At 33.1% G+C, this 15,151-nt stretch overlaps 1 protein-coding gene across 1 annotated transcript; it reads right to left on the reverse strand.

Annotated features, from left to right (window-relative positions):
- Window positions 1–107: 107 nt before the first annotated feature.
- LOC11419379 (protein trichome birefringence-like 39) lies at window positions 108–4,580 on the reverse strand. The gene is made up of 5 exons (XM_003607517.4): window positions 4,156–4,580; window positions 3,901–4,072; window positions 1,282–1,457; window positions 1,040–1,198; window positions 108–795 (listed from the first exon to the last, which is right to left on the reverse strand). The coding sequence occupies exons 1-5, from the start codon at window positions 4,455–4,457 to the stop codon at window positions 507–509; spliced, it is 1,098 nt and encodes a 365-aa protein (XP_003607565.1). The 5' UTR covers window positions 4,458–4,580; the 3' UTR covers window positions 108–506.
- Window positions 4,581–15,151: the final 10,571 nt, after the last annotated feature.

The following is a 15,151-nucleotide window of genomic DNA, read 5'->3' on the forward strand; positions in this document are numbered from 1 at the left end:
TGTAATACCAAACATACACTTTTAACGTGATACTAGTAAACACTAGTTGAATATTTGGGCACCAATTGGTAAATGGCCTGATCCTTGGAGTGTAAACACAGCGTGCATTCAAATCTGACATGTGAAGCTTATAAATTATAACTGCTCTAGTTGGCAACATTACATGAGATTCTCTTGCATTTTTTTTTATTCAAATCAAATGCTTTAGAAAAGGGAACTTCATCATCTACTTGATTTACAACAAGACACCAAATCCTTCCAAGATATACTATTCAAATTGAAAAAACATATATTTGGCACAATTAAAGGCAAATTGCTGCCTAAACAATGAACATTTACAATTTTAGACATTGGACCATCCAACCTTTATTGCCCAATTACAAGAACCGAAACACCAAATCAAATATTTCCTAAAGTTGAAAACAATGGATTTTCCTCTAAAATAAGTTGAACCTTATAAACAAATTAAGTTGTCAAGCCTCTCTCTAGTTGTTTTTTGTTTTCTTTCAATGAGAAAGTGCTGCATAGAGAAGCTGATTCCAAGTATCAGGAAGTCCAGGAAGACACCAGTGGCTACAATCAGTTGCCATAACACCACTATAACCTTCAGGATGTGCATCTTTTCTATACTGTGAAAGAGTTGTCACATCTAAGAAATAAACTGGCTTACTCATCTTTCTCAACACCTTGTTCACCACCATCCAAGCCATTGGTGTCCCTCCAGGGTATTTCAAACCAAAATATGGCACTTTCTCACTCATGCATGACTTTGTTGGTTGGTTCCAATCTCTCCCCCTAATGCCACACACCATATATATTATTAGAGCTTAATTTTTAGTATGCAAAAATGTTCAATGCCATGCCAATATATCAAAACGAATTATATGTGTGATTTTAGAAGTAGAAATGAACACAATAAAATATTTTTAACGATCTGATAATTATAATTAATTGATGTAAACAATATTTACAATGAGAGTCTATATGAAAAAAAAAATGTGTTGATTAATGCATAAAATTACTTAAATTAACAACTTACTGGTAATGGACAGGAGAAATTCCTAAGAAGAAGACTTTGGTTTGTGCTGGATTAACATTCATTTCAACCCACCTAGCCCAAGTTTGTAGTCCTTTGTAGAATGCAACAAAACGATTCATATCTTTATACAACTTTTTATTCTCCTGAATATAATCCCATCTGTCATGAATTTCAAGTCACAAAAACATTAGCATCATTAATTAAACATTGCAATAAAAATGAATGTGAGAAAATGATCCTACGGCTGTGAGCTTCCAGTGTGGGTCCACCAATGCCACGTGTTGAAGATCAACACATCCATTCCTCTCCAAGCTTCACCACTCTTGATTGAATCAAGCTTCAATACTCGTCCTTCTTTATCATGATCAAGGTCCACCAAGTATGCTGTGCGGTATAGAAATAACTCAAGCCCATACTCCTAAAAAGAAAAAACAATAACATTTAGTTAGTTATATAGATAGATAGGTTTCTTGTGTTCATTTTCACGTTCTTTTCATAAATTACATGTAGTTAGTTATTTACTTATTTCACAAGCTATAACCGTTAGCTTATAATGTTCAATGTTAGTATGTCACTATTGAAATTCCAGTTTGATACACTTATGAACAATAATTATACTAGTCACATTATATAAATAGCATTATGAAAACTTATATGATAAACAAACATTATGAAGCAATTAATCAGATTTTCTGGTATGTATGGAAAAAAAGTGATAAATAGCAAATTATTATCATTATCATTCATTACATTTGCGGAAACAGGACCATGGGACCATTAAAAAAAACGGTTTCGTAAAGCAATGTTTGTTGCAGTCGTTGTCTTCATCATAATTTAGTTACAACAAATGTAATGAATTAAAAAAAGATTAGGATTTTTTTGTATCCTAAAATTTGGTTGATTACTCATAAAATTAATTCAAAATTTAAGTTCACTTTAGAATAATTAAAAATAATAGCATAGAATTTAATTATTAGATGTTAAATACCATACCTAACAAAACTTTAGGTGTTAAAGTGTCAAAATAAAAATCGATGTTTAACAATAAAATAAGAGTTGTGTTATTTCAACAACCATTTGATTGTGATAACCATAATTTTACGAAGAGGTATTGACACAAGAAAAAATTGCTGTTGACACGTATGATAGGGCTGAAAAACACATGTAAAAGACGAAAATGTCATTTCGACAGTTAACTGCCGACGAAAAAAAAAAACCTCCGCACTTAAGTGCTGAAGAACTAACTCATCAATTTTATTTTATTTTCGTGAATAATTTTCTGATTATAGTTAAACTTGATATTGTTACTTTACGCTATTAGATACACAGTCTATGTGATTAGCTGTGAATGAAGAATAATACAAAGTGCACATAGAAAATTACACCCTCTGTCCTAATTAAAATATCAAGTGTTTCAGCATTTTTATATCTGCCAAACCTGTTCCATACAACCCATACTATTTATTAGCTGAGCAATAAATTTGAAGGCAACGTAGTAACGAAGTTATTTTAACATGTCATTTCTTGGCTAATCAATCATATTGTCCATAGTTCAATAGAGTTATTTTAACATGCTGTTTGGTTTAAAAAAAAAATTGATGAGTTAGTTCTTCGGAGGTTTTTTTTCTTTCCTTTTCCATCGGCAGTTAACTTCGATAGTTAATTGCAACCGGTTCCAAACTTCAATAGTTAACTGCTACAGGGATATTTTCGTCTTTTACATGTGTTTTTCAGCTCTATCATATGTGTTAACAACAATTTCTTGACACAAAAACCAAAACAATAAGAAAAAAAAAAGTAAAAATATAACGTGAGTACTGAATATGAAAGAGAAAGTTGTCATAAAAAATGTCTAAAATTGTACGAATATCATTTCTCATAAAATAATCATTGCTATAAACATAAATTTATTTGACAATGTTTTATAGGATAAAGTTCATTTTTTATTTTTATTTTGAGAGGGCCAAAGTTCATTTTCTTGTCTAGTTCTTTTGCATAGGAACTGTTGAAAATTACTGTTGTTTGCTTTAAGCAAGTTCTGAGAAATGAAGTAAAAAGGGAAAGAAACAATTCCACTTTTCACCATAAACAAAATACGTAATGAATTTGTGGTAATTGAAACTCCACGTCTGTTCTAATAAAAAAAGTTTGAGAAACAATAAAGAGTGGTACTATCCTCTCAAAAAAATAAAGAGTGGTACTACTACCGTTTTTTTCTCTTTTTTGATTTAGACTAGATGAAAAAATTACATTATGTGCATGTTTGAATTGGTAGAAAATTGCCACAAAAGTGGTTTAAGTATATGAAGACAAACATTTATTATCTCTCATAAATTATCATTAGAAAATGTCCCCAACACAAAGGAAAGCCTCCAACCAATCACATCAATTCTTTATTGCTCAAAACTTCACTTTAACACAGAAATATGCACACCATCATGTTCTAACCTCAAGGCTTGTAATACTCAAATAGATCAGATTTAAGTGTCACAAAATTTCAGTTCAATTATGTAATAACATAACAGAAGTTTCAAAAAGCAAAACAGAATATGACATGACTTTGTTAGCCTAACATCATCAAAACAAACAAAAAAACAATATTTTCTTACACTATTGGTTTAAATTTCAAAACAATGGAAGCACAAAAGACATAAAAGCTAAGAAGCATTAATAAAGACAACAGACACGGCACGGACACTGATACGTCGATACTGCTAATAATTTGATAAAATTATATAATTTAGTGTAATTATAAGTATCGGTGTCGTGTCAGTGTCGGACGCGACACGTGTCCGACACCAAGACACGCCTAACCCGAGGAGTGTCCGTGCTTAATAAGTGAAGGAATGAAAAGAACCAACCTCAAATGTGACTGAAGAGATAGCATCTCTTTGTCTGAATGTGCTTCTAGAATTTGGTACAGCAGCATGAATCATACAAGCCAATGAATTGAACTGATTTAAGCTCAAAGAGTCACCAACAAACATAATCTTTTTTCCTTTATTTCCTTTCAGAAAGTTCAAACCATTGAACCTGCAAAACAATTTATCACAACCACATTTAGCTACAACCATAGAAACCAATAAAAGAACACAAAATGGTAACAAAAATTGTACCTTGGCATGTTACAAGAAAATGGCATCCACCTATATTTCTGGTAAAGCTTATCTTTGCGACCATGTTTCTGACAATTGAACTGTGGATCTATGAAAGGACAAGTTGAAGGGTCATAGAGAGGATATGAAGCGTCGTAGACCCATTTGCCACGGAACAAGTTACATGTTCCTGCAATGTTACTGACTTCAAAGTTGGTCTCATTGCTGAAAGAGTTAAAATCCTCTGATTTTGTTTGGTGGGAATACAGAAACAGAGTTAGAAACAGAGTTGGAAACAGAGCATTTACAAGCACTGAAACCATTTCTTGGGTTTTGGTCCCAACCCACGATTTTTTTGAATGAAAAAAGTACTAAAGAGTGAAGATAAACTTGTCACCTAATCATGTTCTTATATAATAGTGTCTGCAAAAAGATGTAGAGAGAGAAAGAGGAGGGTTCCACGATCCTACATGGAATGTGAAAACAGAATACCTTTGATTTCTTTTGAGTATTTTTTTATTTTTAGATTATTTTAATTTTTTTCCTCAAAAGTTTAGGTAAGTCCTACTTTGAAAATTGATAAGGTTAAGGAAGATATTTAGACTTAACAAATATTGATAAGTCCTCAAATATATACTAAAAATAGGGAGTTTCTATGGTACACCCTTAAATTAAAGTGTACCAGTACATCTATTTCATAAATCAATAAGTTATCAATCATTTTTATGTAATAAAGAGATATTTATCAACTTTTATATTTTAGAAAATATTATTTTATAAGAAAAAACGTCATTTCATCCTGTATAAGAATCATACTAATTTTTTAACATTTTATTCAAAAAAATAAACAATATTCACTATTATGGGTATTAAAAATTAAAAAAAAAATTGAATTTTGATTTGCCGACACTTTTGAGAAATAAAATATAATTATTATAATTGTAACCAATAGAAAATATATTTTTTCTAAAAAAAATAACTCATTAAACTATTCATTTAACATATGGGTGTACCGGTACACTCAAATTTATTGAGTGTACCATAGAAATTGCCCTAAAAATATGATTTTTATCTGTCTCAATTAAAAAATATTCAGATTCTATATCTATTAACATGGCCGACATTTTTTTGCGGCCATAATAGCATTTCGTCGTGGCTGTAACGGTGTTTCATCGTGATTTTTGTTCACTCTATAAAAACGATGAAAAACAGTAATATCGATTATCCATACCTTCACCCTTTTTTTTTGATAACAAACCGTTTTTTAAAACCTTGAGCAGGAGTTAAATCACAAATTTTCATAGTATTTCAATTATGCAAGATAAAGTGAGATTTTAAATGTAAGTTGTAACCTTTTAACCTTAGCATCTTGTGGGGTTAGGATGTTATCTTAGCTTTAAGATATCTTGGAATCATGTTTGTTGTGATTCAAAAATAATGGTAACAACACTTAAGCCACACAAAAAGACAGAACTGAAAATGTCCTGTCATAGAATTGAATTTTTTTCTTACTTAAGGATAAAATAATGATTGCACATTTTTGGCTATAAACATGGGTCTATGTGATTTCAAGCTATGTGATTAACATTGGTGATTGTCATATTTACCCTTTAGTTTTGTTTTGTGTGTAATATTAATAATGAAAATGTTAACTAGTGTTCTCAGAGCAATGGTTAAGAAAACAAATATAATAATTTTGTATTGAAATTTGCGTATTTAATTTCTTAAAAGTATAAGAAGTGATATTTTCAACTTAATTTTTTTTTTTTTGTTTCTTTAACCATTGCTCTAAGAGCATCGATTACCTAACCCTATTAGAGTAATATTAATATATGGTCCTTATATTCTTCTTTCAGCTTTTTTCAGTTATTTTGTGTTCAGGTGCAGAGTCTGCCTCAGTTGTGATTCTTCAACTTGATTAGGTAGTTGTTGTTGATATGCTATGACAGTTTTCACAAGTCAGAAATATCATTTGGATTTTGGAATTTGGATGATTGACCAACCATACATAGTTGACCCTATCATGTGCATCTTTTGCTTTTTAAGCATACAAAAAATAATGGTACTTGCTAGTTGCTACTTAGATATGTTGCTTTTATTAGCCGACAAATTTGAACAAAAATGTTTTTTTTGGATTATTACTTTCTATGAACCATCTCATTTGTTTGTGTTTTGGTTCTTATAATTGGAAAGAAATTAAGATTTTTTTAGTGATTGTTTGGTTTAACGGTGACTTTTACCATTTTTATGTTTTGGTAGAAGTTTAGTTTTATAGCTTCATAATTTCAACTTTAAAATTGTAATCGTAGCAAAATTTGATGTCAAATGCGATTTCAAACACTCACCTAAATCTAAGTTAGCTCTCTTTATTGAAAAACCCTTGTTAATATTAAATGGAGAAACATGGATCCCTTGCAAATGCATGGATCTCCTAACCAAATTAGTTAAGTTAGTTTTTTTTTTTATTGATAGGGACGTTGGCACATTCACATAATTAAAAGCATATCTTGCATCACACATATGAACTCACACTAAAATAAAATTTGAAAAGTAATTTTACTAATGAGATTTATTAAATGTAACTTGTAAGTGCTTGTTTGGTATGACGTCTGATAGCCTCAAAAGCCAGTTTGTTTTTTGAAACGTTGTTTCAACATACTTTTAATGTTTGGATGGGTTTTAGAATCAATTCTCTGAAACGCGGATTTGGCCCCAAACGTGGGTTTTCTCAAAGCTACAAATTGAAGCTTTCACGGCAAAGCAAAATCGAATCAAACAATTTGTTTTTCAATGACATGTAAATTTACATAATTACCCATATTACACATTAACAACTTTCTTCTTCACAAACACACACCTTCGATACAGATCTATCTTCCCCTCTGTGAGCTTGAGGCCAATCAGACTAGTACTGAGTGATGGAGAAATGGTAGGATGGAAGAAAAATAGTGAGATGGGGGAGAAGAAAGGTTAGAAGCGTAAGAGTAGTGAGAGGTGAGAAGGAGATGGAAATGGTAGAAATGTAAAGAAGCTTATGAGAAATCTAAGAAATAGAAGAAGGAACACGTGATTTTTAGAGTGACATAAATTGGAGTTTTTTTTATCTATTGGGTTGGGTTGTGTTCCAATATTTTGGATTGATAATATCGTTTGATGCTGTGTATTTTCACACCTTTGGAAATTTTTTATATTGTATTAAAAATAACCAAATTGATAAAAAATATATTTTTTTTAAAAAAATCTTATAAATTTTCTTAAAAAAAAAGATTTTTATAAACTGATATATATATATATATATATATATATATATATATATATATATATATATATATATATTTGATATTCAAACTGATATTATTTTAAAATAAATTTTTGAACCAATAAAAATCCATTTATGATTTTAGATAAGTTCAAATAAGTATCTAAAATAAGAATGGGATGTTTAGTTTTAAATACAATTAAAAGGATAATTTTGTCATTTTACATTCAAAATCAATTTTGATTCAAACTATCCAAATGAAATCAACTCATAAGAATCACTTTCAAACAAGTGTATCCAAACATAATCAATTCACCTCAAACTCACTTTTAATCAAAATCAATTCTCTCAAACTCAATTCTATCAAAATCAATTCTCGTCACCGCCATACCAAACACACCAAGTGTATCTTTCATTTTGTTACTCCGTTTATGCTTTAATTTTGTATGTAAACTGTTGGCAAAAGTGGGTGGATGAATGAAAAGTATATGCAATGAAAAGAAGTGGCGGCCATATGCATAATGCATGTATGTCATTAGAAAGCATTCGAATATGCATCATTTTATATGAAATAATCTAAAAACTTATTTATACTGTACTATTTTCTAGTTGAACCACTTTGAAACGTGTTTAATTAGCTGTGAATTTTGGTGGTTGTGGTTTAATTATACTAGAATAGTTCTTTTTAATATATAGTTCTCTTTTATACTAAAAGTAGACTCAACTTACACCACACAAAAAATGAACTCAACATATTACTATACCCTCAATTTATAGAGTGAAGGGGCATGTGTGGTTGGCAAACCGAATTTCACTTAATCCTACTAATCTTCCTCCCTTCCGTCACTCCTCTCTAAAGAAATTCCTTTTGTATTTACACATAAAATACAACCATTTACATTTTTTCAAGTTTTTTATTATGATGAGATAAATAATTAATATGATGTAAAACTTTTTGGATAAGTTGTTGAGGATACTACACTTAGCAAGTTTTTGAATTTATTATAATATTTACTCATTTAAAATATTTAGATTTTTAAAGTTTTGGATAAGTTAAATAATTTCATTTAAATTTTTTATATAATTCAATATTAAAAACTTTGAATAATTATGTACCCATAGGCTACAAGTATAAATATTAATATAGCTACGCACACATATATTTCCACCCTATACCTTTCCTCGCGTGCCCTATTTTTTTCCAAAATACCCTTTGTTCAAAAAATATAATTTGAACTACTTCCGGAATATTAATTTCGGATTTATTCGTGGATTTTGGCACTTCATCACCCTGATGGATGAAGATGTCAGTGATGAATAGATGAATCCGGATTATATAATCCAAACATTTTATATCATTTCCGGATTATATAATCCGAATAGTGTAAATCACCCTATTGAAAGTCAACAAAAGGGGGTGGTGAACGACGGTTCCGGATTATATAATCCGGAAAGTGATAAACATGTCCGGATTATATAAACCGGAATGCATCAGTACAGAGGCAGAAGCCATCTGTTTTAGCTGAGCCTGTGTTTTAGAGCAGATATTGTCAATGTTGTTGGCCTTTGACCATATGCAAACCAAAAAATCAAGTTATAAAATCGAAATTAACAACACAATATAATTTTCGAACATTAATAAAACATAATTATCCAAATGTTACGTAACATTATGATCCAAAATATTCAAACATTAAAAGTAAATAAAATACAATCAATCCCTAATAACTACACCCCCAGCACCTCTGCTACCACCCCTTCACCACCTCTGCCACCACTGCCACCATCAGTAGATCCCCGACGACGGTAAACTTTTCGATCATGCACCTCTTTCAACGCGTCCTCCAAATGATGTCATTCCTCAGTACCTTTCGGCACCAGACCACTTCTCATCACAGCATAGATGTGGTCTCTGATGCGGCTCATCCTTTCGCTAAGCTTTAAGTAGGCAATGTCTTCATCCTCTTGAGCAGCTCGCGCATCAAGGATCTCACGCTCCGGTGGCCTCGGCACCGGTACCGGCATGTTTGGAAGAATCATGTGTGGATGGGAATGTCGATAAAACCAATCGATATATCCATCTTCTGCCTCCACACCATGAATTGCAGGCTCTCCCAACTACTGAGGTGTCAGCGCATAATCAAGTGCACGGAGAAAGCGGTTTTTGATCTCCGCCAAATTAACATCAACAGTTGCACTCTCCACGAGATGTCTCGGTATGGTCTGAACCCACCCAAACTGACGAAGCACCCTCTTCGGCAGATATCTCACCATGCGGTCTCCAAATCTCAGCCAACCAGATTAAAGGCTAACCTGCTCAAACTGACGTGCCTGACGGTGCACTCCATATTGGGCCATGACAACCCTCGTCAAATCCAACGCATCGAGATAATTTATGTAGTGGTCCACTGTGCCTAAACCAGACAATGGTAAAAAAAGCATCGCGCGTGGGTACTGATTCTCTACATAATTTTCCCAGACTTCATTGCTTCCCATACCTGGGAAGTGATGAAACACCCAAGCCTGCACCAAAGACAACCACGTATAAATATACAAACCATATACACTTACATTTTAAAAAATAAAACATAGTTTTTAATTTATACCTACAACAAAGTCAGGTATCCTGCCATCTGACTGCAGTTCCAACGTGCGGCATTGTTGAGCTCCTAATACAAGTGTGCTAGTGCCGCAACTCCCCATGAAAAACTAGAAACAAGATCAATGTTTCTGAAGAACTTCAGGTAGACCACATCAACAGCCCACTGGCTCTTGTCAGTGAATATCGTGATCCCCACCAAGTATAACAAATATATGCGGACAGTTTGGTCCTGCAACCTCTCCACCTCCTCAGTCACACCATACTCAGCCGCCAAATCCCTCTGCTCCTTCAAACACTCCTTGAAGATCTTCTCTAGGTAGCTAAATCGGCAATGTGCACCTTTGGTCTTGTCGACCTCAATAAGAGCATCACCCGTATCAGACTCCAAGTACTCCTCCATCAATTCCACCGCCTCGTCCCGTGATATGAACCCGTGGGACAGGAGCATGTCGTCAATGGGGATATGCAGCAAATAGGTCACATCATCAAGTGTGACTGTTATCTCCTCAAACGGAAGGTGGAAGCTGGAAGTCTCCTCGTGCCACATCTCCACAAAGGCATAGATCAGACCATGGTCAATCATGATGTAGCTGGTATCTTGGAGCCAACCAAGGTCGGTGCCATGCAATCTGTTCTCCCACCACCGTGCAGCTATGATAAGTCTGGTGTCATGATCATGCATCTCTTCTATCTTATTTCCGTTATTGATGCATTTTAATTTTCCACGCCACTGCAAATAATTAAAATTAACAAAGTGAGTTTAAACTTATGGCTTCACAAATAAATTTAACATTACATAAACAGGCAATTTCACAAATATCAACATCATTTTCACACAGATTAACATTAATTGAGTTTAACATTAAAAAATACCTCGCCATCAGCCGCCTTCCTAGCCACGTGCACATGGTACTTCCACAGCAGGCCAGTCTCGTGTGGGCCACCGGGATAGTCATCTAGTGACTCAGGGTCCACCACATTCTCCTTCTTCTTTCGCTTTTGTCGTGGCTCGACATCTTCCATTTCCACGTCCATAGCATGCAACTCCTCCTCAAGCTCCTACTCCTCCATATGCTGCAAGCCCACATCAGGCTGGTCTTGCTGCAAGTCCATATACTCTTGCTGCTCCGGCTGATGCTCGACATCAGCATGGCGTCCTCTAGCACCCCGACGCCTCGGAGGAACACCACCTTCATCCTCTAGCCGTTGGCTACGCACTCTCCTACGAGAAGCATGACATGCCTCCCTTACGCGCCGAGTATTAGACGTTGAACCTTCTGTAACATTCAAATTAGGGTAATCAATCATCACAATCAAACAGCACAATCAAACTGCACATAACAGAAGCAAAAAAAAAAACTCCAAATTTGGAAAAGATTTGTGGTGTTCGGATTTTGGGATAATGTAGAGAGAGTGAATGTTGAATGTGAAACTGTAAAACTGTAAAAATGGGGGTAAATTTCCTTTTATACTTCGCAGTTGTCCGGAATATAAATTCCGAAATGCGCATAGATGTTCCGGATTATAAAATCCGAAAGGAATTTTGATAATTTGCATAGGACGTACGAGAAGGCCATAGGATGAAAAAAATAATAGTCTATATATTTTTCAAACTACTTGTATGAAGACGAGTACCATAATACCATGTTCAAACTCTGCCCATTGTCATCCCTAAGCCAAACATATGGATCCCTGGGTTGGAGTCAAGTTTTGAGGGCTATGTAGTTGATATCCGTAACTAAAAATAAATTAAATGCTTTTCAAAGATCACATTTCTAGTAGTGCAATTCTCCCCGTTATTTAAAATAAATGCTCATAAAAAGAATTGGTTTTATTGTCAATGATTGATATCCATGGTTCAATTAATGTACATTTAGATAGCTACAATTTGATAACATGAAAATAACAGTCCATTCCCATGGAGGCTTCAATAAGTTTATGATTAAATTGAATTAATCATCTACTCAATTGAATTAATTAACTAATAGGACAAAAACTAACTACCTAGATGTCACTTAGGAATGAAAAAATAGGTGTTGACGAAACACTTTTGTTAAAAAAAACAAAAACTTGTTATCTTATCCTAATTCTGAAATACGAAATCACATGTAAGAACATTTTGAAGACTATATATTTCTATGAGCATAGTTCAGTTGACACAGATATTGTATAATATATATAGAAGTTGAGGTTAGAACTTCAGACACCTCATTTATTCTCTTTAAAAAATGAATTGTGACCACTGCGTTACTTGATAAAAAAAATTACTGACAATTTAAAAATGAGAAAGAAATAGAGTAGTAAATGAAAAATAATTTATTGAATGAAAGACAGGGACGTAAGCAGTAAGAGGGGGGGTCCTATGAATGATATAATAGCAAGTGGCCATATACGTACTGTCTTGTTCTATTAGAAGCTCAAATGCACTTCAACATAAGCTGGACTCAACAACTTGTAGTGTAGTGGCCATTGCCTACCAAACTTGAAAGAGTATACTTACAAGTCAAAGTGTGAGTTGTCTTTATTGATAAACATAACAGAAAAGATTTTATGATTACACATGACATACCAACAACAAGGGTTTGATCTTGTATATTTAAAAGAGGTGAATCAAAGAGAGAATCTAGTAAACTAGTTTACCAGTATGCATGTTATCTTAAAATAATACCTATAAAAATAATCTTAGTAAAAAACCACTATTAGTATTGCGTGCAAAACAATATTCACCCATAATTAGTGGAAATACACTGTGATCTTTTTTTTTAGTGGAAATACATAATTTGTATTTGACTTTTCATTGGGTGAATGCATGCTATGAAAGCATTGCTATCAACGTACGTAGTTATCCTTCTCCATGTGATCCTTTCCCCATCATCGGTCCTACAAAAAGGAAGACCTTATTTCATTTGATTATTACTATTTGTAAATGAGTTATCTCTTCCTGTTTCAATTGCACGTTGAAAAGGTTTTCGCTTGTTGGTTAAGCACATATTTAGATAAATGTTAAAACTTTATCTTAAAATTGTACTTATAATAAATAAACTTTGTAAATGTGTATTATACTACATTTGGTATAATACACACTCGTTTGGTTCTTCTATCTTTGATCGGAGAAACTATGTCTCATGTGAAATCATTGTATCTAATAAAAAAATCAATATGCTTAAGTGTACAAGAATTGTTGAATGGCTTAGTGGTTGCTTAAGGCTCCTGTTGCTAAATTGATTGGGTTTGAATCCAAACTATGGATTTTTTTGCATAATTTTCAATGCTATAAAAGCGCTTAGTGATCCAACCCGGTTTGTTGTGCCGGTTCAATACGTGGCTTTATCGAGTTTTGGCTAGTTTGATGATGTTTTAGCGGGTTAACGATATTCTCCTATAACCTACTCTTTACACAACGTGTCAGGTCATACTCTTGAACGATGGACATTAACGGAGACACTATTTTGATTGACGTGTTATAATTTAAAACCATTTAATCGTACAAGTTATTAACGGATTTTTTTTTATAGTGGTTGGAGTTTGAACCTCGGACCTTGCATATTTTATGCATTGTCCAAACCAACTGAGTTAAGCTCACAATGACACAAGTTATTAACGGATTGACCATTAGTTACAATTTCAATTATAAAAATTGTCTAATTATTCAAATAAAATAGCAAGAATATGTTATTTTTTTAAGAAAATGCTCCTTGATTCCTTATAACTTTGCAGTAGCCAAGCTTAATACATTTCTTAAGTCATAAATTGTGAATTTGTGATCAGCATCGTTGTCAGATTTGCTGGCTTTAGGCAACCATTAATTAGTTATAGTCCCTCTTCCCAGGCCCTTGTTTATTGGGCTATTATTAGTATATTATTTTGAGCAAACATCCAAAGCAGCTTTTTAAAGCTGTTAATTTGGCTACAATAATCTAAACCAAAAAGTACTTGAAAGTTTGAGATGCACGGTTGGTGCTCTAGCAAGAGCAGTGGCTTTAGGGGGACAAAACAATGTGAAATGAATTTGTTTTAAAGACAATGCTACTTCAAGCTGTGGCTGCTGGGTAATGTAGGCCATGTACAGCTAAAAATATCTGGCATATGCTCATGCACTCCTAATATCCGTTTTATACATGTACTCATCCATCCCAAAATGTAAGCAAAAATGGATCAACATAAGTTGATGTATCTAATGTACAAATTTTGAACAAAATACATTAATTTTTGTTGACCAATTTTTGCTTACATTTTAGAACGGATGGAGTATTTTCCAACAAGCGATTGATTGAAACCCGTTCTCATCTTTCCGTGAATACAACTCATATGGTAAAAGATCACATAAATATTTGACATACAAAGGTGCGAGTCAGCACTTCTCAGCATTTAATGTGTGTGAAATTCACCGTTAGACTCTTTAAAAGAAATAAGGAAAATGAAAGTTTTGCTTATCCTCAACATACGTTTACATTTTTTAAAAAGAAAAACCTAGCAGCAAAATTTACACATACTAAATATGGAGAAAAGATGCGAGTACGTTCTAAGATATCAAATGTTTCCGCAATCTTTTACTATCTCAACTGCACGCACAAAATAATATTTTTACTTTGTCAGTATTTCCCATGAACTTTCCCTTTCAATTTTATTGATCAATAATGGAGGACATTGTGGAACGAGACGCCAAATATATGGGCTCTCTAAAGAAGCTGGATTAAGACACCAAGTGACTGCATTGATGTAGCAAACTTGGTACTTAAGAGAAGCCACATGCTTTATAGCCATAATCAATTAAATATCAATGGTGGATTAGGTGGTCAAGTTTCAGTAATTACTCAGTTCGATTTGTACCTAGAGCACCATTATCTTACCAAAGTTATATAATTTATAGTCATTCTTACGCAAAACTTCATTTTTATAACACAGAAACATTAATGTACACCATATTGACAATGGCACGAGTTTAGTATTAATAAACAAAAAAGGGTCTAAAATATTAAACGCATAATCATAGTTAATATTGAAATTTGAAAAAACCATGGGCTTAATATTGTTTCTATGTGAACTATTTTCACATCAATGAATCGGGATTACAGTTCCAGTTAAGCTAGTATTTGTACTAATTAATTCACATAGAACTATACACATATATCATGCAAACAAAAGAAGTTTCAGGA

The sequence above is a fragment of the Medicago truncatula genome, chromosome 4 (assembly GCF_003473485.1).
Source record: "Medicago truncatula cultivar Jemalong A17 chromosome 4, MtrunA17r5.0-ANR, whole genome shotgun sequence".
Classification (NCBI taxonomy): Eukaryota; Viridiplantae; Streptophyta; class Magnoliopsida; order Fabales; family Fabaceae; genus Medicago; species Medicago truncatula.